The sequence below is a fragment of the Mesocricetus auratus genome, unplaced genomic scaffold, assembly GCF_017639785.1.
Source record: "Mesocricetus auratus isolate SY011 unplaced genomic scaffold, BCM_Maur_2.0 Super-Scaffold_4256, whole genome shotgun sequence".
In the NCBI taxonomy this organism is placed as follows: Eukaryota; Metazoa; Chordata; class Mammalia; order Rodentia; family Cricetidae; genus Mesocricetus; species Mesocricetus auratus.
The window spans coordinates 21,176,428-21,203,781 of record NW_024429182.1 but is presented as its reverse complement, the minus strand read 5'-3'; the positions used below and the strand labels follow the sequence as shown (position 1 = coordinate 21,203,781).

The 27,354-nt window shown below is 45.6% G+C and overlaps 1 protein-coding gene and 1 long non-coding RNA gene across 52 annotated transcripts in view; one reads left to right on the top strand and one right to left on the bottom strand.

Moving 5' to 3' along the window:
* Positions 1–27,354, bottom strand: part of Sorbs1 (sorbin and SH3 domain containing 1) — a 224,215-nt gene that overhangs the window by 5,126 nt on the left and 191,735 nt on the right. For 19 of the 50 annotated variants that reach the window (XM_040744733.1, XM_040744770.1, XM_040744794.1 and 16 more), the window contains 8 exons: positions 24,457–24,624; positions 20,919–20,965; positions 18,002–18,116; positions 17,741–17,866; positions 15,013–15,207; positions 12,911–13,663; positions 3,576–3,635; positions 2,812–2,870 (listed from right to left, as the gene is read on the bottom strand). In XM_040744733.1, coding sequence (XP_040600667.1) covers positions 2,812–2,870; positions 3,576–3,635; positions 12,911–13,663; positions 15,013–15,207; positions 17,741–17,866; positions 18,002–18,116; positions 20,919–20,965; positions 24,457–24,624 — 1,523 coding nt within the window. Of the gene's footprint in view, positions 1–2,811; positions 3,003–3,575; positions 3,636–12,910; positions 13,664–15,012; positions 15,208–17,740; positions 17,867–18,001; positions 18,117–20,918; positions 20,966–24,456; positions 24,625–27,354 lie in introns of all 50 variants that reach the window. The other 31 variants (XM_040744829.1, XM_040744830.1, XM_040744831.1 and 28 more) reach the window with 6 other exon arrangements.
* LOC121140191 lies at positions 894–10,568 on the top strand. 2 transcript variants are annotated; one of them, XR_005876998.1, is made up of 3 exons: positions 894–1,215; positions 8,560–8,693; positions 10,277–10,568. It is a non-coding gene; the product is annotated as an uncharacterized LOC121140191 (long non-coding RNA). The 2 variants fall into 2 exon arrangements; XR_005876999.1 differs by lacking the exon at positions 894–1,215 and having other exon boundaries at positions 8,530–8,693.

Here is a 27,354-nt window from a genome sequence, read left to right as displayed (position 1 = left end):
GTCAGTGAGTGGCTTAGTTGCTGACAGGATTTAACAGCCATTTATAAATCCCAGTACTGTGAACCCAACATTTACATGATGTTTCCTATCTGATGAAGAAAATGTTTGATTATTTCTCTAGCAGTTTAGCATTTCAAGAAAAACATTAAATCAATTAAGACTGACAAGGGCGGGGAATTCCTGAATATCACTAACAATTAATCATTAATCTTATTTATAGTTTTCACCCATTACAATGGCAAACCTTTATTATCTGCATCCCCCTCTATTCACTTTACTGCCTTCAAAGTCAACCACACCCTTTTTTATAATAGGACGATATAGGTAAATTATTAAGAACAATTGGCAGTTATTTAGTTCCAGGAGCATTAAATTCTGGTCATAGACATTAGAGAACAAAAGGTAACTATAAAAGCAGGCAACGGGCACAGACAGGTGTGAAAATGTATTAAAAAGTATATTTTCAGTCAGGTGCAATGGCTCATTATCTGAGCATGAAGGAGGCTGGGACAGGAAGACTGTCACTGAGTCCAAAGACACTGTGCTACATACTGAGATTGTGGTCTACAGAGTAAGACTTTGTCTTAAAAACAAAGGCAAAACAATAATAATTAATAACAGTAATATAGCACATTCCCCTTGTCTCTCTGTTTAACAAAACTTTCTTGAGAGTTTCAAAGTGTGGGGCTCCTTTCCTGAAGACCCCAAAAGTTTTTAAATTCTGTGTTACCCCAATGAGAGTTGGAGATAAGGTTTTTATTGACTTGTTCTTTGGTCTAGGACATCTGGCTTGCACAGCTCTGTGTTCTGTTAACACTGAAGCTCGTTGTGAAACTGACATCAGCTTTAGCATCAAGGGAGAGCTTTGTTCTCACGCATTCCCTTGCCAAACGCTTACAGGCGCTCTACTATGTACTGATGCTACCATTCAGACTATTCATCATTTTAAAACACCACAGTAGCACCAGAATTTTACAGATGAGTCAATCAAATGCCATCTCCAGTAATGTCAGTGGATTTCAATGTGGAGTAAGAGGAACTAGAAACAAGAGTGTGGCATTGGCTTCCAGAAGCAACAGGCTTGTTTGGGCTGAGTGACACACACACAGGACACCTGTTTTCACTACTTTTCCCAGTGTGTTGAGACTTTGGTGGAAGGATCTGGTTGACAGAGGGAAGGTCTCTAGTGCGGAATTAAGAGATGGAGACAAGTTGGTAAGTGGATACCTTTTTCTCACAGTTCTGGATGTATTTCTACCTAACTTTGATTCCTACAGCTTGCTATCTAATACATACCCTCACTAACATCTTAAACTTCCCATCCCCCTTAATTTTCACAATGGCTGCTTCACTAGTTTATGTTCTGGAAAATAACTCTGCTTGTCTGTAGGCAAATGATGGAGATACACTGGAGAAAATCTATACCCTTCTGGCCTTGGTCCCACTTAGCTCTAATGTCCCCAGGAACTTTGCTGGTTCTCAACAGAGTCTTCGTACTCTTGCCCCCACTTTCTAAGATGGAAACTTGCTATGACAAGATCTTAACCTTCCTCCCCGACAGACAGGAGTCTGTCTCTATTTGCTGTCCTGTCCCTGTTATTGTGTGCAAGTACCCTTTCTCCTGGCCATGATGAACTTTCTTCTTCCACTTACAGTTTCTTATTTGTGTTACCTCTTCCTTTGCCACAAATATGCCTAAAACTCTGCCCTGTCTCCAGCGTCCCTCACCCCACCCTACCCCATGCATCATCAAACTTACTCTTCAGCCATGTCTAATGGAACATTCACTACTGCTACACAGTCACCAGTCATTCTGCAAGTTGCCAGAGAGAAATGTCTGGTGATCCTTTTTCATTTTTCACTCCTGGTCTCTCAGAGGCAGGCAGCATGGCTGGCCAGATGCTAAGGGCTCTACTCTACAGAAGAGAGCACTCCTAGACCTATGCCTGCCCCTGCTGCCCTTCCTTATTCTCCTCCACTGTCGATTACTCTTTGCCCTGTCTCTCTGTTGGTAATCTTAAATATTCCCTTGGTTACAAACAGCTCACCCCGTTCTAGCTAAGACTATCATGATTGACTTATACTGACCAACATCCTTGTGCCTTGTTTCTGAATCCCATCCTCCATCTGTTGCCAGTTATCTCTCTAGAACAGACATGATCAATATGCACCTCACTTTAAAAACCTTCAGCGGCTCCCTGGTGTCTGCAGAATAAAAGCCAAACCTGTCAGCCGCAGTCTAGAACCTGGTCCCACCTTAACAGCTTTACTGTCATCTCTGTCTTCACCTTCACTTCCATGAACCATCTGTAGTCACACAGGCCTCCTCCAGGGTCCCCAAACACTACCCACTCCATGCCTTTTTTTTCGAAGCTTGGTTCAAATCACTGTTCTTCTATGAACAGAATTTTCTCCCATGTGTATAAACCACAGGACATATCTAATAAATTTTTGAATGAATGAGTAAATAAATCAACACTGTTCATTCATTTCAGCTCAGAAGTAACTGTTCTCTTTCTCTGTTCTCCATAGCACTGATACTGAAACTGGTTAGCACAACTCTCATTTCCCCTTGTATGGTCATTAATGCTTTTCCCAAAACTCTCTCCCAGTAGCCCGTGACCTGTTTTATTCACCTACCACCTGTCTTCATAGGATGACAGGAAACATGGCCTTCCCTAGAAATTCCCAAAGAGGCAGTAAGCAATTAGCTCATTCCCCGCAAACAGCTATGACATAGTCAGCCAATCATTTTCCAAAACAGAAAGTCCACCAACGACAAAAGAACCAAAGTTCGCAGACTGTACTTACAAATCCTGTGAGGTCTGACTCCTATCTGGGGTGACTCTCCGCTGCTGGGCTTGAGGTTGCTGAGAAACGATTAAAGATGATTTACTGTCAGAGGGGGGTACCTTGTGATGGAAGTCAAGGGGATGAGAGACAGTGCTGCAGTAATGAACAGATTTCTCGGCAATGTTTATGATCTCATTGCAAACCGCTTCCTGTGAGGTGGCCCCGCGATATCCAGAAACCCCCATAAAACAGTCAATGTGGGGACAAAAAAAAAAAAGAGAGAGAGGAAGAGATGTAACATTCCAGACGAAGCACGTAAGTCCAGGGAGAAAACAGAGTTGAAGATCCAGGTTAAAAAACAAAAACAAAACAGATTCCAGTAGTGGAGTGCAGAAGGGATCCAGGTAAGCATGGAAAGACAGGTAAGATAGAGGATTTGGCATTTAGTATGACTATTTTTAAGCAGCAGCAGCATAAAAGCCTGTAATTAGTGAGTAACTGTTACAGCTGGAATAATCTCAGGCTAGAAATACAAGAACGAATCCCCCAGTCATGCACTAGCACATTATTTAATCCCACCTTCTGGCGGAGTGGAACCGTCTCTAAATTCCTCCGCTCTTTTAGTGGCATAGAGGGTGGCCAAATCCCTGACTCTACTACATCAGCCATGGGCTCGTAAAAACCATAGCAGTATGTTCACCAGGCGTTACTCTGGTCTACACGCTGCAGTCAGTAAGTGTTCCCTTTAGGAAAGCCACAGTCTTATTCAACAGGCATCTTACCACATAGTTCTTTTCAGATTCTGTGAGATCAGGTCCTGCGCTCAATGAATGATGAGAAGGCTGTGATCACCAAGCAAATCATAAGGGAGACATTTTAGCAGATGTCACATTGAAAGGATTCAAAATAAAAAAAACGTGAGCAAATACACGTACCACACTACATTCAGATGACGCCAGATATCTGTGACCCGTGGCCACTGAGTTTCCATGACAACATGGCAGATGCGCAGGAGAAAATGCAGATGCACAGCGTTAGAAGCAAGCATCCAACAATGAAATGGGAAATGGGAAACGTGGTCACGGTAGGTGACAATGACAGAACAGGGTCATCAGACCGGCAGGAGAGACACAGGGAAGGGCTGCCTTTAGGAACAGACCTGCTGTGCCCACCCAATACCATTGTGAGCCTTTCCATCTTAGGGACCAAGTTTCAAGGGAGGGGCAGCTGTGTCAAATGTGGTTTCAGGTTTTGGTTGATGGGGAGCCAATGGTGGAACTATCAGGACCCACAGGGCGGCATTCACAAAGACTATACTACTACTGAGATATTCCTGGGCAATAGATGGCATCTCAAACAAGACTACAAGCCTCAAGGAATCTGCACATGACAGTCCGGTGATGTATGAAATGAGTTTCCAACTTGCTTCCAGATGCAGAGCAACGTGTCCCCAGAGTCATAGCAAGGACATTCATCACCAGCCCAGGGAACATATGCTGATATGGAATTGAGGCCATGTAGACCTTCCTTTTAAGCCAGGCACCAATGAGAAGGTCAAGCCTCCGTTGGAAGACAGCTTGGAATCACTTTCTCCAGAGAGGTTCAATTCCAAGCTCTAGGAAGTCTCTTTGAACGAACACTTGGAAGTCCCCCTTTGGAGATGCCCTGGAGATAATGTGTAGTAACTGTAACTGGCCCCGCCATCTTTCAGAAGGGCACTTAGAAACCTTTTGTGTAGCACACTTGTTTCAGAGAGAGGGCCTGAGAGACAGTGAGGTCACACAGCAGTGCAGTGGTCTCCTGGCCAGCCTCTGCCACTGTCCTGCTTGGCCTCTTCCACCTTCAATACCGCCACCTTCCACCTGTCCTTACCAGCTGTGACGACCACACCCTTCTCCTAAAAAAGCATGCTCGGAGGGGGGAGCACACCTCAGGAGCACAGCTGGGAGAGGTGAGTTGCTTAGCTGTTCTTTCAGCTTCCATCACCCCTCTTGCTCATCTCCACTGCCGATGTCCTCACTGTAGAATACCCACCTACCCCGCCTCTGCGCCAAGGCTTCCACGTAAAAGAGGAGAGAAACGGACATTTCCAAGCACTTGCAATGTGGGCATTTAGAACGATGATGCTAACTTGTGTTACTGATAGATCATGACTTGACAGAAGGGAGTTTTCTAAAGCAAGCGTGATCCAACAGCAGAAATGGCTGACTGAGAGATGGCGGCATCATCTCCATCCACTAGTCAGGGTGCTGGCAAGCGGTGTGTCTAAAATCCTGCTGGATGCTGGTATCATCCAGGACCCTACTGAAGCACAGACTCTGACTTTGTTATCTGGGCTGCCCCAGACACTGCCCCCTGCTAAATGTTGGTGCTGACGCTTCTGGGTCTCAGCCTGTGGAAAGCATGGTTGCAGAGTACCTCAAGAGAGATTCTCTGACCTCAGTGTGCCCAGACAGGTCTGGGTTACACCTCATGAAAAACAAAAGTTCTCATTAAAAACAAAGTCCAAACTCCAGGTAGTGGCCTGATGACCTCAGGCCAGATGTAGACAACTCTTGGGATGGTGTCCATAGCTTACAAAAGCTCCTGGCATCTTTCAATCAACTCAGTGCCAAAGTGGTGGCTGGAGGCAATCACCTGGCAAACAGTGTGCTGCTCCCAAGAGGATCTGGGAACCGAATGTGAGTGGAGCTGCTATTTTATAAACACAGGAAGCTCCAATGGCTCACACTTCCCTTGTTACTTTTACTTACTTTTGGCTAGGAGAGGACAGAAGAGAGAACTTTAAGACCCAATGAAGGCTAGGGCCTTGCACAGGGAAGCAAAGGCTGTGAACACAAGAGCCGAGCCCTTTTGTGACTCCTAAGCCACCTCCTCCAGTCAGGCTGAGATGGCTGACATTATGTTATCAACACCCAAATTTCATCTCTTCTAACAACGGATGGGCTTCTCTTCCTGAATGCTTTACTCGAGATGCACAAAGGCATTTCCTCCTGCAAGCGGTATGGTGGACCACACAAGACAGAATCACAGTGCGAGAGGGCTATCAGCCGCTCGGCTAGCAGCTCCTCTGGTTTCTAGCCATACCCGAAGGGAGCGAAGGATGACAGTCACCATCCCAGCCTTAACATCCGGGGAGTCCAGACAACCCCATTCCTGAGAAGTAGGGAGGACGGGGTCCCCCACTTAGTGTTGGATAAATGAAGGAAGTAGTCAAGGTAAACATGGTCAGATTCAGTTTCTCCCTGTTTGGATTTAATGAGGCATCTCAGACAGCTGGAATGTAAACCTGTGGTGGGGCGGGGCTCCCATGCAGCTGGAAACCACTGATACCCATTACCCGGAGCAGCCCTTCTCTTGGAAGGCTGTTTGCCCTCAGAGGATTTTTTCCCTCTAGGCACATGGTCTCACTTTTGCTGTTCCACTTTCTAACCCTTGCCAGCTTTGCAGTTCCTGCTCAGCCTGTGCTGTCTGGGAGGCACCAACAGCCACAAGTGGCCGTGGGCACAGGAGACACAAGTGTGAAGTGAAATGTACTCTGAATGCAAACTAGACAGCAGCTTCCAAACACTTGTTTCAAAACAAGGAAGCAATGTAAAATAGCTCATTAGATAATTTTTGGGTATATAAGGTTAAATGGTCTATGCTACTAAAATTAATTCACTCATTCTGTTTCACTGTGGATGCTAGGAAAATTTTTTTTCTTTTGGTTTTTTGAGACAGGGTTTCTCTGTGGCTTTGGAGGCTGTCCTGGAACTAGCTCTTGTAGACCAGGCTGGTCTCGAACTCACAAAGATCCGCCTGTCTCTGCCTCCCAAGTGCTGGGATTAAAGGTGTGCACCACCAATGCCCGGCTCGGTTGCTAGGAAATTTTAAACTGCATGTGTGCTCTGCATTCCCTTTTTCCCAGCAGCGCCCTCCTTCGGTGCTTCAGAGCCAGCACTTCCTTAAACCTAAGAGTAGGTCTCGTCAGGACCCAGCTGGGGCTAAGAATAAATAGTATTAGCTCATACTATGCACATCTTGGATCCTGTAGCCACATTCCAGCTTTCCATGTGCTTGGGAAAACAGCAACCAGTCCAACGTGCAAGGTGAGTGTGTATACACTCACCCAAGCAAGCACACACTGCCCCCCTCACCTCCCCACCAATTGTAAGCAGGAGCTAGCTGCGGATCCAGAAACTGCTTTGTCTGGACTCACACACACTGCCTCCGAGCTAGGGTGCTCTTTCCACTGTCCCCAAGAATGCTGGGTGTCCTTGCTCTGCTTCCCTGTCGCCAGTCTTCAACTGGTAGTCTGTCAGAAACCCGACCTTAGCTTCCCTCTGGACCCAGGGAGCACCTGGTGCTCCTGCAGTTGCTAAGCACCCTGTTCCAGCTCTGGGGATGTGTTAAAGGCTGAAGTCCAAAATAAGCTACACACACCAGAGAACCCTGGAGGAGGAGACGGGAGAGATACCCGGTCTCTGTGTGCTCCCGGTCCCCACATGAACATCAGGAATCTGCTGTTCTATTGACAGGCCACTGGACATGGGTCTCTGAGACAGCATTGCTCTAGTTACTTAATGGTCTGTGCCTCCTCAGACTCCACCCCACAATGGCACCTACACTGGCCTCCTAATGGGACAATGAACAACCTGAGCTCCCAGACAGGCTCTGATACTGACCCTCTTCTGAGCAAAGATTTCAAATCCAAAATATACAATCAGGTTGTGCATGATTCATAATGTCCTTTTTGGCCCTAGCTCTACGGTTGGGGTGTGCACACCTTATGAATTAATAATTAGGAACGGGTAGCACTGATAAGGCTCAAAGGGGGCAGCTCCTCTGCTTATTAGATCACAGCCTCTAGAATGCGGGAAGTGAGGTGCTGTTCAAAGACACTGACACAGACTGACCATTCACGGGACATGGGCAATTCTGCCAGTGGAGTGGGGAGGCCTGGACGACTCAGGCTCCTGTGTTTCTGTTCCAGGAGACCTTCAGAGAACCAGCAGAGAGGCCGCTGGCTTCATGGAGTTCTCCTACAGCATCCAATGAGGAAAAAATGGCAATTCAAATAAAAAGCTAGTTACTGACAATTCCTTGGGCTCCTCGTGGACTTCATTGTAGTTTGTTTCTAATGCTCAGCAACACTCAGCCTTCTGTTGGCAAACTAAGCCTACCTTCCCCAGTTCTGTCCTACTAGGGGAGATGGCAGGGATATTGCTCAGGCGCAGGGATATTGCTCAGGCCCGGAAAGCAATCCCAGGGTACCTCATTCTTTTTTCTTCACAACAAAAGAGAATACAGAGAGGCATTGATGTGTCAAAGACAAATCCCGTGCTTTCTATTTTTTTTAAATTAAGATTACATTGGTTGAGGAGACTGCATGCACCGTACTATGCATGTAAAACAGGACATGCTCTCTCCTTCCACCACGTGGGTCCTGGGGATCAAACTCAGCTCATCAGGCTTCATGGCACATGCCTTTATTGCCCACTAAGGCATCTTGCTGGCCCCTAAATTCCTAAATTCTTAAATGATACAACCCAAACAAAATGTGTCTCCCTCCCCTCCCTTTCCCTCGCACCCCCAGCCACCACCCTCTCTTGGGTGGAAAGGCATCTTTGCTTGGTTCTTGTTTCCCCAGTATCACACAAGAGCTGCTGCCTGCGCTGAGTCCCAATTATGTGGCCTGTGGTAAGTGTGCTATCTCCAGTCCATCTGGCCATCTGTTTCCTGGACTCTTAAGTTACGCACATTCACCCCCTACTCATCTTTCAGGTGCCTTGCCAGGGGGAGACTTCACAATCACTGAGCCAGTCAACGCTGGGAGTGCTGGGGAAAGGTCACCTCTCCAGAACCCTGAGGCCGGCACCTGGATTTCTACAGCGGCACCCCATTTCTTTGAGCACCAGGTAGGGGTGAACACTGAAGCTTCTGGTCTTGGTGAGAGAACACTTGCAGGTTATTTTGTTAACAGTGTCCATGTCTCCTCTTCTCATAAACCGTTAACACTCACTGGGTGTGCTTAGAAATTTCCCTTCTGAATGAGTCAAAGGAAAACATTTCCCATCTTTGAACATCTTAGTATTTCTGTGTGTGTGTGTGTGTGTGTGTGTGTGTGTGTGTGTGTGTGTGTGTGTGTATAACCTTAATGTTTCTAACTTCCCCTTTGCTATTACAAGTTACATCTCGTGTTTCCCGTCCATTTCTGATTGCCATTCTCCAGCCAGGTCCTTGCCTTTGTTCTTAGCTTTCTGGGAACTGACTTAATTTCTCCGTGGTTACCATAGCACATCTTTCTGTCTCCACCTAAGTTGCTCTTCTCTTCTGGAATCACAGGAATTCGGGGTTTAATAAAGAAATTTGATGAGGCCTTTCACAAACATCAAGCACTCTTACACACAAACCTAAACTCCAGTAAGCAAATCGCTTCTCCCTTGGGGAGAGACAATGCGAATGACCAAGATTTCCCACACGATCCCCACCTTTGATTGGTTGTTCTACATGATATTAGCCAAAATTATGCCAACGAGAATCCCAAAAGCATGCCAGTCAACCCTGACCTCCTGAGCATTTTTTTGTCCAGTCAACAAAGTTGTCACTCAAGACCAGCAAGTCTTGTTTTTCAGCGGTGACGCTCTGCACATCTATAATATGTGTCCTTTCTCATTTCAACTGGAGCTCACATGGGACCCCATCACAGAGAACCACAGCTGAAAGGAAGTTCAGCTCCCACGTAAACATCTTTTGTTTATGGACAAGGAAGTTGCTGGGAAGGAGATGTGACTCATCATAGACACTCAGATGGCAGAGCCAGAGCTAGAACCTGGAGACCAATGCTCTTCCTTGCTTCCCCTGGGCACCCTGGCACTGATTTATCCCTTCTGTTGTTCAGAGAAAAGAAACCTGAAAACATAAGCAGCCGGCCCCAAGTAAAATCATTCTGACAGTAGAGATGACTGAGACATCAGAGCATCTTCTGCAGGAGGTCACACATCTGAACGGTTGGGATGGGGGCAGGTGACCAGAGGAAGGAAAGCAGAAGAGCAGGGACTGACTGACAATGGTCAAGGAACAGCAAGGAAGATGACTTCCATGCTGTTAAAAGGTATGGAAAATGCTGGAGGCACAGACAGGCATAGGCCAAGCTGGTCCCAGTCTCCTTGGCAGATGCCACTGATGTATTGATCTGTAGGCACACCCAAAGCTTGCTGAATCTAGGAACATACCCTTCGTCAATACACATTTTGTACTTCCCACCTCTGGGCCTTCAATCACCTTCCCACTGTATCTGTGGGAAAACTCCCTATTCCTTAAAACCCACAACAAATGCAACTTACAATCACCTTCCTCCCCCTGCACTTACTATGTCTTCCCATCCTGAACTTCCAGGATACATGGTATCTCTCTTTTGAACAGGGCTGGCTCCACAGTCAATAGCATAAACTCTCCAGGTTCTGCTCAGTTATCTTTTATATTTTCCTTTATTCGACAGATGTTTACAGAGCACATTCCATATATCAAGTGTTGTGGTCCCTGACTGTAGGGCCTAGTGCTGTAGGCACATCCAGACACAAGAGCTGGGCGACTCTGGAGGATGAAGCTGCCTGTTGTCTGCACGGCCATTCACTAGGAAGCCTTCTGAGCCTGGGAGGAAAGCCTTGCCCGAGAGGTAGAGGATGTCTGCAGGGACGTCCACGCCTTTCGGCTCCCCGTGGCACTTAGCACACTGTTGGATACTACATATTTAAAAGAAGGAGTAAATGACCACCGCGTCTTGGACTGTCTTTTCACTTAATATTCTGTTTACTGGTCAGACGCTCAACCAAGTCCCTCAGGCCAACAAAAAAGTACAAACGGAACTTGGGGTTCATCAAGGGGAAGAGTGGCTGGCAAGTTTCTTGATACTGGAATGCATTTACCCAAACGAGTGACACAGCCTGAGGTCATGTCCTGACAGGGCCTCTAGAGAACAGATGACGAAGTAAGTCCTTTCCATCTTTAGCTTGTCTGTCAGCCAAACAGGCCCCAAGAGGACAAGGCCCTTTATGAAGGACCCATCCCCAGAGCAGCCTTGGGTGAAGTGAGAGGCTGCAATGGATGTGTGTATGCAACTGCCCTTCCAGACACCATTAATTTTCAAACAGACCAAATAGACCATGGCTCTCACATGTCCATAGGGAGAGGGCTTGCACCAGAAAGCAGGAGGAAGGGAGGGACCAGGAAGTGATACACCTGGTGTCCAGACACTCACCAGGAAAGGAGAACAGACCCTCAACAAGCCCGGCCTTCCAATCAACACAATCTCTGGTGTTGCCAGCTACTCCACTGCCGTCCTTGGTAGGAAGCAGGAAGCGTGCACCCTGAACCTCACTGGTGCTTCAGTACTGTGCGCACTTCCTGTACACACTGAATCCTGGAACAGTTTGCAGTGATGACTCACCCCTGCAATCAGGAGGACTCCAGGCACCTTAGGCTGATCTGTGAACCTCTCCTTTGTCAGACATTTCATATTTTTCAACCGGCAGCCTCACTAGCTCTCCCAGTAAACTGTCTTTTCTCTTAAGCAGACAGACACTTTTCTTTAGAGTTCAGGTGCACCTGTTCTAGAGCACTGTACTAAGGGATGGGACAACCACGCACAGTAGCCATAGCAGGAAGCCCTCGTTTAACAGAGACTGACCATATGCCAAGTAGTCTATTGATAGCCACTATTTTATTAATCATCACAACAGCCCTTCCAGGGAGGGATGGACTGTCTGCTTCTACCCCTACTTTATATATGAGCAACTAGGGACAGGGTGGGGGGGGGGGTGTAATGCTTACTAACTTTCTGTAGTCTATGCCCAATTCCACATAAACTATCGCACACTTGATCACCCTCAATGATCTCCACACCAGACACACTGGCATATGGAGGTCCAACCTGTTATGTCTCATGCCCCTGTGTTCCTGTTACTGGCCTGGTGATATAACTATGTCTGCCACTGTCACAGATATGGGCTCCTCAAGAAAGGGATTTAACAACCTCTGGACCCTACCCACAGACCATGTAAGTCAAGTAGCACACCTTGAATTATACTAAAAAAGCAAACAGCTACAAGGAGAAACAGGACCAAAGGTCTAGGGAGGAGCACAGTCCACTGTGGGTACTATATACAATAGACGACCAACAGTTTTAGGGACAGCATCATGGAAGCACTTGATTCTCCTGAGGCTCTATAATGTCCCTGATCCTAGAAGCAGTTTCAGATCACCCAAGATGGCAGTTCTCTCTTCTTTTTAGAAGGTGCTTGTGCTTAATACCTGCATGCATTATTTCAAGGATTTTCTGGACCATCATAGGAGGGAGGCTATCTTCATCTCAGAAGTCAGAAATTGAATCAGTTAGATGGAGTTAGTACTCAAATCTGGTTACTATGGAAATGGTCCCCAAAGCCCTTGACTTTCTTGGTAATAAATAATATAGGCAAAACTGAATAATGACCTGTCTAGTTATAAAATTAATGTCCCTTCAAAACACCCTAAGTCTATCTTGGTTTATATGCTGAAATCTTTGTAGTGCAGTTGGAGGAACCACCATTTCAGACCCATGATGCCTACTCAGTGACCCCAAGCACGTCCGAAACCCCTCCATCCTGCACCCTCCCATCTATGAAGGACCAAAACGTCTCTGCTCACTGTAAACATGGCCCTTTAGTTCCACACAAACACAAAACGAGACAAAGACCTGACAAAATTAAGCGCCATGAGTTATGGAAACAGTGCATCTCACAAGAAAACCACACCACATCACACCAAAGCCTGGTGTTCTCAGCTGTGTTAGTCAAGGCAAATCAAGGAGCATCTCTAGGACATGAATGGGACACAAGGAAGGTGTTCCTGTTTGTGGGCTTTGGTACCAGGGTAGCAGATGCCAACGGAGGAATACTTTCAAATCATCTCAAGAGGCTAGAATATGTTTTCCTGAACTATCCCCAGCCAACACCTAGTCCACAGCGTCTCCATTCCCTCTTGGCCATCCCTTTGTTTCCAAGGCAAGCAAACAGATCTCACAGGCACCCACTTGGCCTCAGTGGACCATGCCAAGCAAGAGGCCAAGGCACCACAAGTCATGCTTCAGGCCTACCTGGCTTACACCACTCTGAGCAGCCTTCCTGTCAGCCTCGACACCTCTGTGAAGCTCTGGTGGCCCAGCCTCCCATGCTGGGAAAGGGCTACCCAGAGGCTTGAAGGACTGGCTGTCATCAGGAGTGTGGAACTCTGAGAGTCTCTGCTCAGAACTCAGGCACCTGACCACGTCTGAAGGTCTCAAGCAGTTCTTCTTAGAGATCTTGGGTCCACCAGGGTATCTCTCACCTGCCTCGCTCTCTGCTCTCCTCTCATAAGATCCATCTTCTCGCCAGGACTGTCTCTTGCTCTGGCTGCTAAAGGCATCACTAAGCTCTGAGATGACCCTATCAGAGTTCCCCTGTGGCGGCTGAGAGAAGCCTTCTTGGTGGGTGTGAATACCACCATCTCCATTGATGTGAAGAGGAGCCTGGGCACCTGGTGCCAGGGAGTAGGCTTTGTGAGGTGAAGGCAGGGCCAGCGGAGAAACCACTGACCGCAATGTGGAGTGATCTGACCGACTTGAATAGGGGAGGCTGAGTGGCAACGAGGGACGGACCCTCGCTGACAAGGCCAAGTGGTCCGTGTCATAGACGGAAGCCTCAGGCAGAGGAGGCAAGGGTGGTGTCATGGCCAGAGAACGCCTGCCTGGCACCCCAACAGTCAGCGAGATCCACTCAGAGGTGATGGCGTGCATCTCAGGGGAGAGGGCTCGGCGGGGGTGGGGCAGAGATGAAGGGGCTGGCATGATGAGCTTGCTGTGACTAGTATACTTAAAAAGAAAAGGAGAGAGAAGAAAACAAAAGAAAGAAACAAAGGTAAAAAGTGTTATCATAAGGGGGAAAGGAGAAAAATTAAGCACAAGGGGCATAAAGAAGAATGAAATAGAGAGGATGAGCAGGACACCCCGGTGTCCCAAACAGAAATCATCTGGTGAGGCTGGGAGAGACGCCTCCTAGTGGCTGAGTGCATGCAAGCAGGGTGGAGAGAGGAGAGGCGAGTGGCAGGGAGATGGGAGAGGCTCCCATTGGATAGATGTGGGTAGTGCTGGCCTGCTCTGCAGGGCCACATGCAGAGGAAAACACTGGAAGTGCCCCACCCCAGCCAGCTAAACCATTTCTGCAGCCACAGCCCAGAACTACAGGGTTGGGTGAACAGCCCTGTTCTGGCCCTTTCTTCAGCTCTTCTGAGTTCTCCAGATAGAAGCAGGAATTGTGTGGTTATTTTGTATCACAATTACTCTAGGCCACAGTCGAGTGCAAATTCCACATGCTCTTAGGGAGCAGAATGCCCGTTCCAGTCTCATACCTTCTCACGTGAGAAGGCAGAATGGATTTCCCTCTGGTTAGGAAATCTAACGCTTTCTGCCAAGGCCTCTCTGCTGTATCTGTGACAGCATGGGGAAGGGAAGGAAATGACAGAGGACGAGAGAAAAGAGGTGCATGTCAGCACCAGAGTCCCACGGTCTTTAGCCATCCTCCTCCAATTTCATTCCGCAGGATGCCACCCTACCACATTTCTCTTGAACTCAGAGTTCTCGGCTTTCTCGGCTTTGGGAAAGTGGGCATCGTTTTAAACAATTATACTCATAATTAATGTTCAGAAAAATGAGCATGTTAGTATGCTTATAAACTACTCCCTTTTGACCCAGGAGAGACTGACACACTCTAAGCTTCTTTTCCAACTTGGGTCCAGAGATGCTTGCAAGAGCACTCTGAATCCGGTCTACAGGTGTAAGGGTAAGAACATGAAACTATCTTCCAACCACTGTCATCTGTAGGACAATATTGATGGACAATATTACAAAGGGAAACATGCTGGGCCATACAGGGGTGGCCTCCACACCATCAGCATCACAGGGATGCACAAACTGATAATGTCACTTGTGGGTTTTTTCCCTTCTCCCCACTCTCCCCACAGTAAGTATCTTAAACCATCTTATACTCTTCCCTTTCCTCCAGATATTTAGAGTGCTAGGAGAATGCCATAGGCATGTATGAAAATAACCCCGACTTCCCTGATCAAGGCAGTTTTAGAGTCATCAGAGTCACCCCGAGGGGCCGTGTGCCATCGACACAGCTGAAGACGCAAACTCCGAGCTGAGGATGAAAGCTTAGATACCTGTGGGCTCGCAGTGGTGCTGCGACTTGGGGAGGAAGAATAAGGCAGGTCGATGTAATCCACCGGGTTTTTCACCAATGGCCTCTTGAGCACATCCACATAGGTGATGGGGAAAATGCCTTGGCGGGATGTCCCAGGAATTCTTCCTTCGTACCAGTTCTCATCCACCTGCCGGAGCAGTGTGATCCTCTCACCCTGTAAGACACAGCCAAGCAAGCATGCTTATACCACCACATCACAGTCTCTCTGCGGTCCCTGCCTGCATCCTGCACTGTGCTGTATCCTTAATCACATTATATGCTCAGGAGAGCCATTTCTATTGGCCACAGATGGAATACTGGGTTAGGGATGCTAACACAGTAGTGCTTCCTTAACCAAGGAGTTAAGCATTTCAATAAAGAGCTCAGATGTGTGCCCTCAAGGCAGAAGGAAACTGTAGTGTCTTAGGCTCCTTTAGAACAAAGCAGTCACATATACAGTCTTCATCTGCAAGGCAAAGGCTTTGGAGAGTTGTGTTTGGGGTTGTTCTTTTAACATTATATTATTTTAAACTAATTTTATTTGTTGACTGTTTTGTCTGCATGTATGTAAGTGCACCATGTGCTTGCCTGGTGCCTGTGGAAGTCAAAAGAGAGCATCTGGGGCTGGAGTTATGGGCGTTGGTGAGACACCATGTGGGTGCTCAAAATGAGACCTGCATCCTCTGCGAACACCAAGTGTTCTTAACCCTTGAGCCACCTCTATAGTCTCTGTTTTTTGAGACAGGGCTCATACTCACTTATGTAGCCCAGACTGGCCTTCAGCTCTTAAAAGTCTCCTTAATGTAACCTTCTGAGTGCTAGGATTACAGGTTAGAGTCATCACACTCAGGCCAGAAGGTTCTCTTTCCCATATGCACACATGTATACATGCATGCATGCATACATACATACATACATACATACATGCATACATGCAGGTGAAGATCAGAGGACAACTTGCTATGGCTGGGTCCTCAAGTGCCTTTACCCATTTCACCAGACCCTCAAAAGGTTCTCTTTATTTTCCTTTACATACTTTATTTTTATGTTCTGTTACTGAAAAGTTAAAATAAGAATAAACATAAAGCAGAAAGTAATCGCCCCCTATCATGATATCCTTGGTGATTACCACTGTTAATATTTTGACATAGATGCTTCCCATATTTACTTCTATGTGTATGAATTAGACTTGCCCAGTTTTCCTCTATGGAGTATGAGTATGCATCATATTTTGATTTTCATACATGCTATTTTTTCAAATTCCATTTATTATTATTATTATTATTGTGTGTATGGTAGGTATGAGGGAACACATGTGCAATAATACCTGTGTGGAGGTCAAAGGACAACTTTTGCTCTTCCATGAATTCTGGGGATTGAACTCAAGTCTTAAGGCTTGCATGGTTAAGTACTTTACCAGATAAGCTACTGCACCCTGACCCTATATACTTTTGATACTTAATGAGCGTGAACCTTCTTTATCAAAGAAAACATACACACAACACACAAACACACACAACCTTGCAATATAGCCAGGATGCCCTTGGACGCATTATTATCTTCCTCCCTCTGCCTCCCAGCATGGTAGAATTACAAGAATATGAACAAAGCCTCACATAATTCTTCATTTGTGTAGATGTTATACAACTTAATTGACCACTCCAGGGTACTCTTTCTACACATATAACATTTTAATCATAGATTCCCTGTCATTGGGCAGTTAGGAAACTTCTAGGTTTTTCTTTGTATAAGGTTGCTTATGTTTTTCCAAGGCATGAGTTAACTTTTTTTGATTCTCAATAGAATTAGTAATTCTAATAACGTTGGCAAGCTGGAGAATTTTGACATATAGAGAATGCCTAATCACTGGGAAGAAGAAACATGGCTCCCGCCCACCAGCCACAAGGTCACTGTGACCACATTAAGCACACTGAGTCCCTCTGCAGCAAGCGCAGTAGTGGCACCTGCTACCGCCTGTGGACTGAGCATTAACCAATGGCCCAAGTCACTTCATTCAGGCCCCTTACAGAACTCTTGAGAGGCCTTCCATCTCAGTGTTTTTGATGAGGCAGTCAAAGCTTAGATCCAGGATTTAGCTCCCCACAAATTGCACTTCTGATAACTTGATTTTTGGCTTCAAAGCCTTTGAAATTCCTCCTGCTTCCCCTCTATCTATCTATCTATCTATCTATCTATCTATCTATCTATCTATATCTCCACATCTATATTAAAGCTAAATCAAGTAAACAACATAATACTCATCACTAAATGTTGGTTGAACACAGCTAATATGTGATGTCTAAGATGCTATAAATACTGTCATTAATTGGTGAACTCAGTGTGGTTACACTCTGGGTTGTGTTATTAAACACACACACACACACACACACACACAGGTTTGGTTTTCAGAATCCCCATGGTGGCTCTCAACCCTGTATAACTCCAGTTCTAGAGAATCCAACAGCCTCTTTGGCCATCACAGGGATTGCACACATATGGTACACATGCAGACAAAACGCCCACACACGTAAAATAAAAATAAATAAAATCTCAAATCTCGCCTCAGAAAAGCCTGATTCCCCTTATTGCAAATTTTGATCAATTCTCTGTGTTGTTAAGGCTACAGATTGGCGCTCTATAGCAACATCTCATTCCCCAGATAACACACCATTCGAAGCACCAAAGCCAGGATGAGATATGGAGCTTACCTTTCGGAAGGACATTTCTACTTGTGTGTCACCATTAAAGTTAAACTTAGCAATGGCTTCTCCGTATTCCAAAACCTGCACAGGCGCCAACTTTCTTGGCTGAGCCTTCTCAGCTGGAGGAAGAAGCTGAGAACAGAAGGGAAGCAAAAGAGGAGGGCAAGGAGAGGAACAGAAGGGAAGAAAACACAAGGACACGGTAAGAAAATGGCATTTCAGCCACGGCAGGGCTGTTTGTGAGAACGGCGCTGCAGGCTGTAGTACCTCGATGTAGGTGCGTGGGAAGATTCCCACCCGGCCATGGTGTTCACCTTCGTACCAGTTCTGATCAATCTGTTTGTAGATGTAAACAATATCTCCTTTCTGCAGAGGCAGCTCCCTGTTGACAGAAGGTCATAGTCTTTTTAGCAGATGTTTCAGAATGTGCCTGGTGAGGTGAAGACACTTGAGTCTTTTGTGAAACAAGACTTCACATAGAGTCAAGGGGGCTGTGGTGGTTTGAAAAGCAATGGCCCCCAAAGACTCGTGTGTTCGAATGCTTGGCCCACAGGGAGTAGCGCTATCAGGAGATGTGACCTTGGAGGAAGTATGTAACCATGGGGGCAGGCTTTCTAGTGTAGGCATCTCACTCTGCTTTGGAGGGGGTGTGGCAGCTTTGCAGTATGCCAGGGTGCCCCACATGAGGGATGCTGGCTAAACATCTGGAAAACATATAAAACGTTGACTCTGAGCTGGAGAAAAGCATATGAAGCATATGAGGAGGCTTTTGTGGATCTTGTGTTGGGAGACTGCTTCTAAATAAGTCTACAAAAAGGATCCAGAACTCTCAAAGCCCTCTCCTTGAAGTGTTCTGAGTTCCCAGTCTGAGTATCATATAGTATGGCAGCAGGTGAGACCTGAAATGGCCCCACTGTTAAGCAGAGAACCACTCCTCTGAAACAGATGGACATGGACAGGTCTGTACCTGTGGCTAATAAAGACAATATGACTCCTGAGGCTGCTGTCTTCCTATCTCACCTGCAAGGTGACAGATTCAGGCTTCAAACGTAGGCACCCCAGTAACAGAAGATTGGTTCTTAGGCACTGTGGTACTTGACATCTTCCCACATAACGGCTCTGTTTGCTTAATTAGGTGGCAGCTTGGTCTGACCCACCCCTTCAATGGGAAGAGCTGGGAACTAGTCTCTAGGAAAGTGGTTTCACCAGTGCCTTCCTTTAGACCACACTCAGCTCCCACGGATCTACACGCAGGGCCTTGTGTAGAGGACTGGGAATTAACAGTACAAGGCACTTTCAGATATGTACAACATTTTGTTGCTGCAACGTAACATCATTATCTGCAAACTTCAAGTTCCAGAACCACACATCAAACCCCTCTCCCTATCATGCAACAGTCTCATAATGTCTTATGCTTATGAATGGGAACACATTCATAACTATGTATTCTTGGTCCTACACAGAGCACTAGGGATGGAACATACAGATGTTTACTGGAATGTTGTTATGTATGTGGCCCTGAGTACAGGGAGACGAAGTCTGGCTGATTTTGTTGAATTAAATGGCCCCACAGCACAGTTTGTTTTTTAAAGGAACACACTGTAGAAAGAGGTAAAACCACATGGCTTGAGGGTTTAAGAAGAATCCTGCCTATGAATCTGGAATTTACTCTTCCTAATAAGTTCTATTGATTTTGTTATGAAAGCAGCATATCATGATGAGAACAAGAGACAGAAGGAAGGAACTTCTCTCTGGCATTAGCTGTATTAATAAATGGTGACAATCCTGTGACCCTCAACCCTTCTCACTTCTTCTATCCAATAGGGTTACTCAAAGGGTGGGGGGGGGAAACTTTTAAAATGAAATCTAAGAAAATGTATTACCAAAAGTCTCAATTTAAATAAAAATATTACCTCTTTGATTAAACTGCAAATTAACTCATATGTCTTTGTTATTCTCTGTGGCTAAAAAAGAAGATGGTGGATAATAGTCTCTTAAGTATTGGCTTCTGCTACATTGTATAGAACATCTTACTGGTTTTACCCTGGCTGGTCTCTCTGCAAGGGAGGCATTTCTAGTTGCATCTTAGCAATGAGGAAAGCTGAGGGTGAGAGACATGGATAACTTGGCCATGTTCACAGAGACGTGAGTGGCAGAGTCAGGACTTCCTGACCCTCAAGCCCACACCACCATCTCTTTTAGCAGGATGGAGTAATACAATCAAATCCAACCGTATCAGATTCACGTCTGTGATTTGAAACTTGGTCTGGCCACTCCTTTTGTGTTGGAGGAAATGGAAAACATGGTTGAGGAGCCTTGAGGCATCACTCATGAAAGGAAACACTCCCTCCTATCCCCCGGTGCCTCCTGTCAGCCGGACAATGGGATGTGGCTGGCCACGTTATCTTTAGCTGCCAAAGAAAATGCATGGTCTGTTTTAATCCATAATTAGCTATAAGGTTCTCCAGTCCTTCTGGAACCTGTCTTTGGTAGCATTTCCCAAACTGTGTTCCATAGAAACAGGTCACCTAAATTTAGAGAACACTTGGGCCAACCAAATAAGCAGATCAGCTTCTGAGAGAGCTCCACAACCATGAAGATGCCAACAGCAGCCCATCTCCCCGGGGGGGGGGGGGGTAGGGGGCCTAAATATAGTACACAGTGGTCTCTGACTCATTTCTAAAGCACTAGTTTGTTTGTTTTCATTTTTTAGAACACCTTGCAAGATGAACATTCTGAGGAACACACCTTGAGAAATGCTAGCATCCCGTGGGGTTTCCCCTTCAGGAAACCTATAGCAAGATGGGCCAAGTTATACTCTAGAGACTGGTTCTGGTGCTTCCACTAAGGGTTGGGTCAGATCATGCTGCAACTCAGTCAGACAAAAGAGGGCAAGAGGCAGCTTCGGGTGCCATGACGCTGGGTTTGAACCCTAACTCTATCACCTTCTAGGTGGGCTAAGTCTTTCATATTGGTTTCCTAAGTTTGGGAACTGGGAATAGTAGTACCTACTCCACAGGACACAGGCCTTATTCATGGGAGTCAAATGAGTTAATATAGGCAATGTAACAGTGCCTGGCATATAGTCTACTCTTTATGATTTTTATTTCTGTCTTCGTTGTTTCTCCCAAATCTCAGCCCTAAACAAACAACTAAAAAGACAAACACGATCGGTAGCACTTACTTCAGTGTCTGAGCTTTAAAGTCAAATTTGGCTCGGGCAGGTCTCATCTAAACACAAGAAATAATGCTGAGTTAAAAATCATGACTGATGAACAATTAAAAGAATGCATTTTCACAGGTTTCTAGAAAGCAAAGCAGAGAAGTCCACTCTAACCAGTTCATTTTGGCTTAGGCATCTGGACAAAAATGTAGCTCCTAACCTCATCAGAATGACAGATGGATGTTTAGTCAGCTGTGTCATGCATGAGAATTCCCCTTCAAGAAGGCCACATTTAGGTAAGAGATGGTTTGAAAAGCCCCTCAGGCATGCCGACCATGGCTACTGTCAGCCAGCAGTCTTCAGGCAGGTCTTACCGACTGTCTCACTCCTTGTGGGACATCTCTTATTTGCTTGGTGTAAGGTTTGAACTGAAAGTAGATCAAACTCTGTTTCACCTGTCACAATAAATTCTATTCCATATGTTCCCACAGTCTGTGACATCATCCAAAAAGCCAGCTAGAGGAAACCCTGAGTATATCTCTACATACTGAAACTCCATCCTGGCTGTGACACCCCTTTCTCCTAGACTCTCAAGCCTGGAATGCCAGACCTAGCCGTCTCCACATTCTCTTAAGTTTGTCTCTAAGTCACGCCTGTGTCTGCTTGCCCTCAGTCTACAATCCTGTTGCTCTGGGTCTGACCTCTGGTTCCCACAGACACAAAGCTTCCTTTGATTTTTCACCTTCTCCTCACTCTAATCTACTGTCACCCAGGAGCACAAATAACATTCCTCAAATTCTTCCTCAGTGTGGGGTGGGTTGCTTTGATGTTGTCTTGGGCTCTGGACTGTCTAGCAGATCAAATCTCTACCTCTAACCGGGGTGGAGGCTTCTGGGTCACATCCCCACACCTAAATGTCAATCTCGGTCACACCCTCCTGTGCATGTGCTCCATCTCAGCCTGGAACTTCTTCACCTCATCTTTATCTACCTGGAGATCTTCTTTGCTCTCACAGTTTTCTAAAGGACACATGCACAAGCTATTTCTAGAGGTATAACTCTGACCCCTCCAGCTGCTATGGCCTCTGCCTAGGGAAATGGCAGGAAGAAAACGAACGAGGAATGGTCGACTGGAAGACACAGGCAGAGCGGAAGGGGGGAAACGGAGCCCCCAGGTAAGAAAGGGCTCCTAAAAGCATCATCAGGCTATTCTAGTTGTTCACCCTTTGGTCATATGCCTACATTTCCAGGCTTCCTGGTTTGGTTTTCCCAGAGATCTTCTAGGGTTCATATTGCACCACAGGAATTTCTATGTTTTGTTCTGCTTTCACTGGAGCCCAAGCTGGCCTTGAACTTTGGGTCCCCTTTCCTGCTCCCTCCTCCTCCGAGCTGAGATCACAGGTGTGTGCTAAGACTGGCTCTCCATGAGAATTTTTCATCCTGCATTTTTGTGCTGCTGTTCCACCTATCTGTATACGGATGTGTTATAATAGGGGACAACCGGTTAACCACCTGATAGTCAAGTAAGTACATATCATAAATCCCAACGTCTATCTTTATGGTATACTTTAACAGTTGTAGGTAAACAAGAGCAGAATGAATGTGAGAGTGAGGATAAATAACATGTTCACAACAGAAGATCCAAAGTCCAAAACTCTAAGGATAAGAACGTCATAGAAATCCCAGTAGAAAAAGGTGTGGGGAAAGGGATGAATCACCCTGTCACCCGCTGTATAGCTGTGTGGACATTATATAATGTATACCACAGCAGCATATATTCATCGGTTGAATAACTCCAAACTCCTCATTTTGCTAACTCCACATCCCAGGTGCCAGGATTAAGGTATGTGCCACCTCACCTGGCTGACGTAACTATGTATGAAGGTGATCTTTCCGTAAGAATGGATTGTGCTGTTTATGCTATATGCAGGGAGAGTGCGATACAGAATTAGTGACAACTGACTCCTGCTGAGTGACAGTAAAATGCATCTACACAGCACAGTGTACCCACACTTGCTGGTCTCCCTGCCTCAACTGCCAGTCAACTAAAGGGCAGTGATTCTTAAATGTGGACCTTAGTACATCAAATCATCACACTTACAACTTGTAAATTCTCAGGCCTCACTCCAGATCAAAACATCATAGGTGGGATGCAGGAGTCTGCATTTTGGTTTCTGCATTTAGAGGTTCTCAAACAATTTGGGAAATACCACTCTGGAGGTGACACAGGTCAATTAAGAAGCATGTGCCTGTTCTGTCACAGCTACTTCAGCTGAGCAGCCCTGGCAAGCCCATGTACCCCAAAGGCAGTTTTGCAGGCTCCCCTCTTATTCCTCACATACAGGCAGGCCTGTGCTTGGGGCTAAACCATCAGCAGAACTTCTGGAGCAGGACCATTCTGAAAAGGATCCATCACACTGAACACCAAGGGGCTGCCTGTCATTCACAGAGGACAGAGACTTCCTAAATTTTGTTTCCTTTATTACATCTTTTTTTTTTCTCCATGCTTTAGAATCTGCCCTGTCCCCCTTCTTTAAATCAGTCTCTGTCTCTCTTTCTCTTCTCTTTTCTTCCCAAGAACCTTTCATTTATTAAAAAAAGAAGAAAGAAAAAGAAAAAAAAGAATAGCTAAAGATGTCTCTGTCACTGGAAAGACAGAAACATTAGTTATACTGAAAGGTAATAAAACTAGGTCTGATGTTACTTCCTCCGGTCCCAGCAAGCCCAATCATGCCAAAGACACATACACTTCTCAGAAAGGCCCTAGGCTCAGCAGGGCTACATAAGGTTATATGGCAGGGCATAAACTCTTACTTAAGAGGTAGCCTTTGATCTACCACACTGACCTTGATGGGGGAGGCAAGACATGAATAAAATCACTACACTCTGCTCTTCATTCCTGGTATAATACTAAACTCTTCTGGTCTAAGCTTAGAAATGTCGAAATGAAGGTAGCAGATGAAGTGTCTCTTCAGAGTATTCTTAACCTCTCCACAAGTTTATCCTAGCTGCAGAAATCAGAGTTCCAAACCTCAGTGAAATGCTTCAGCACTGCTGAGCAATCAGTACTGTTCTCCAAGTTTTCAACAGCAACGCCACTAAGTTTGGGGGCCTTTGTCAATGCTATAGGTAACTTTAATAACAAAAGCTTCATTAACCATCTCTTTACAGAAAACTCTGGGGTTATTCACACCCGAGCTTCTGAGACACATGGCCAAAGGGACACAGTTTCTAAGCAGAACACAATGCAGCATGGTACCACGGTCAAATGCAAGATGGAGAGGACTGGACTCATGAGGCAGCCAATGCTGTAAGCATGCAGTAGGAGTGTGCGGCAGCAGATCCCAGTCCCACAGCCAGGCATGCTGAACATATAGAGCACAGGGCATAGTGGGGCTCATTCGTGTCTATTCACCAGCCACAAAAGAGCCAAAGCAAGGCTAGGGGAGCCAGGATGACAGACACTGGTTGGAGAACTAAATTGGCCTAGAGAGGGCAATGCCAAAGGAAGTCAAATATTGCTTTGGGTCAAGCAGCGGTTGGCGGCGACCAAAACAGACCTCTAACCCAGATTTCCTTTTTGCAGTATCATCTATATTGAGGAGGTCCCCAAAGCGCTCATTAGTGATAAACTGATGATGCGTCGGGATGACACCCGTGTGGCGTCGAGCTGCAATATCGGCCTCTTCTTGCTCGCGCTTAAGTCGTCTCTGGTCCGCTAAAAGTTTCTGCCATGAAATTGCATAAAATGGGCAGTGAATTATCTGGTTCAACTTAATGGGTAATGGCCATATAAGCAACTAAGGAAGAGGGTATGGGTGAATAAGGAGAAGACATTAAGGGTCAGTGTGAAAGGGACTTACGGCCACAACTCCTACATTCCCATGGCAATTATCCACTATATATTTTGTAGGAAGGATCGAGTACTGCCCAGAAGAAACTGGGGACATTGGAATATTAGGACATATCGTTCTATATGACCTCTCTGTCTGGCTGACAGTTCCTGGGCTCAGTCCAAAGCCTGAGCCTTCTGGCAACAAAGGTCAGGTGACCCAAGGGTACAGAAAGCCTAGGCACTGTAATCATGTTTGGTTGGTAACTGGCATCTCTATCTGCCTTAGACAATGAATGATATAGTCATACAGTATTTCCAAGATAGGATTGGGGTGTGCTGTTTTCCCCTGACTACGCCAGGCCTCTCAGGCTGTGGGTCTTGACTACTCAGTGATTAGGTCATTTTTTTTTTCTTCCATGCTCTCCACATAGTTAAGCTACCCCTTTCAGAAAATGTGGAACCTCTTCTCCTAGAGCAGCCAATGCTTTCCCCTGAGAATAAGTTTCAGAAGGTCTAAGGATATACAACAAAGGCTTATCACGTGATTGACAGAGGGTCTTGTTACTGTCTTTCTGACTTGTTTCTATATTGGGTGACATGGAGCTGAGTTTTAGGGAATGATATAGATACAGTAGAAAAAAACAATGGCATCTGGGATTAGAAGAAACAGATACCCCTATTAAGAAAATTAAAAGGTTAGGAGGGAAAGTTGGGGAAAGGGTATGGGATGAGTTAAAGTAAAGGTTGTAGGGGAGGGATTTGATTCAAACATGTTGTATATTTGCATGAAATTCTTAAACAATAACTAAGAAAAATATTTTAAAAATAAAATAATCATCTATTTCAAGAGCTTTTCAATAATCCATGTTGCTTTTCATCAAATACCATTCATGGCTTATTCCAATGGCCCAATAGAAAAGAATTTTAATGCCTTTCCTTATACCACTGCAATTTTCATTCCTGGGATTAATATTCCTGGTGGGAAAGTATTTATTAGAACTGGTAATTCTTAACACGCTCAGCTAAACATAAGTCTTCTTCCAGCAGACAGTTAAATGACTCATGTGACATTCAGCTCCAAAGGATAATGACCCATTTTCCTCTGGGGCCTACAAAAAACCCAGCTCAACAAATGGCTATGGGTCTTCCAACACTCAGAAACCTATAATAAAGAGTAATCAAGATGAGAGATACTTTGCAAAGCACGGTGTCACAGAAAAAGTGCTGTCCCAGGAGGGTGGGCCTTAGTTTCTGGCTAAGCACAGTCAGGAGGTGTCCCTATTCAAGCCAATACCTTTGTTGAATAAAACAAGAAGGTTGGCTTGGTGACCACTAAAGGCCCTTTAAGAACAGACAGGTTCTCCTTTTCCGAAAGGCCACTATCACCAGTGTCAACAGGAACGGATTTGCATAAATGGGTGCTGACTAACACTCTCCTGGACTGTTTCTGTAGTAGTGGAATGAACATCTCTGAGGCCCTGTTCAAAAGCACTGGTGCTCTGGCTGTCAGTTCATTATCTATGGGGCAGATATTGAATGGAAAAGGCTTAAACCAGGTACTTACACCTGACTCAGTAAATTCACCAGGTCTGTGGTTTAACCACATAGCCCATATCCACAAGAAAAGACAAACCACTTCAAGATCTGTGCACTGGCATCACCAAGGATGCAAGTTTTGCACGCTGAGTAGGCAGCTTTCAGTGGATTCGCTGTTAAACCAAGTTTGTAACATATGCCTCTTAGAGAGACGCACACACCAAACTTTCCATATCAGATACTAGGGTTTTATTACTAAAGTGGAATTTTTTCTTTCCTCTCATAGCATGAGAACTTGGTCTCTATGGCACAACAGCCAGGATCTTCTCTGAGTCCTGACAGATGCTCATCATTTGTGAGTTTTAGATTTGGTAATTTAAACAATTCTAGGCATCAAACACCTCCCTGGCTTCTGATAGATGTGGTGTCTACAGGAGAGACATGTTTGTTTTCTACTATCCAACAGCAATGATTATAAACAGAGTCCTCAAAGTCAGCCTTGTCTTAAATCCTTAAGGAAACTCCACCTAAACTCTGGGACTACTCAAGCCAGACATAGGAAAGGGGGAGGGGGACTGTTGTGATATTTGAACACCCTCCCCCACTGCCAGCCGTTCCAAGTATTTGTGTATCTCTTAACAAATGACAGGAAAGTGGACACTGAACTTATCTAATCTATGGGACTCCCCTTTCCTTGGAATGTGCAGCTACAACATGCATACTGTTAACGTTTTATCACAGCAGAAGTGACAATTTGGCCCACCCAGCCGATACACAGGATGACCTTTTCCTATATTCCCATAACAGGCTCTATTCCAGCCCTGAAAATCATCCCACACAGAGACATTTCAGTAGTTCCAAGAAGACTTGTATGGAGTTTGCCAGCACTAATGAGGCATCTCTCTTCTGAGTTAAGGCTGGCAGAATTACAAGAACCTCTTCAACTCACTCAGAAAATGTAGGGTGGCCAGTACTCTCATTCTCCTATTGTTCCTTCTTTTTTTTCTCTAATTTGAAGTATGCTTTGTACCAGCTATGAGTACCCGAGAAAAAGGCAGGGGGAATTTCCTTAAAGAACAACATGGGA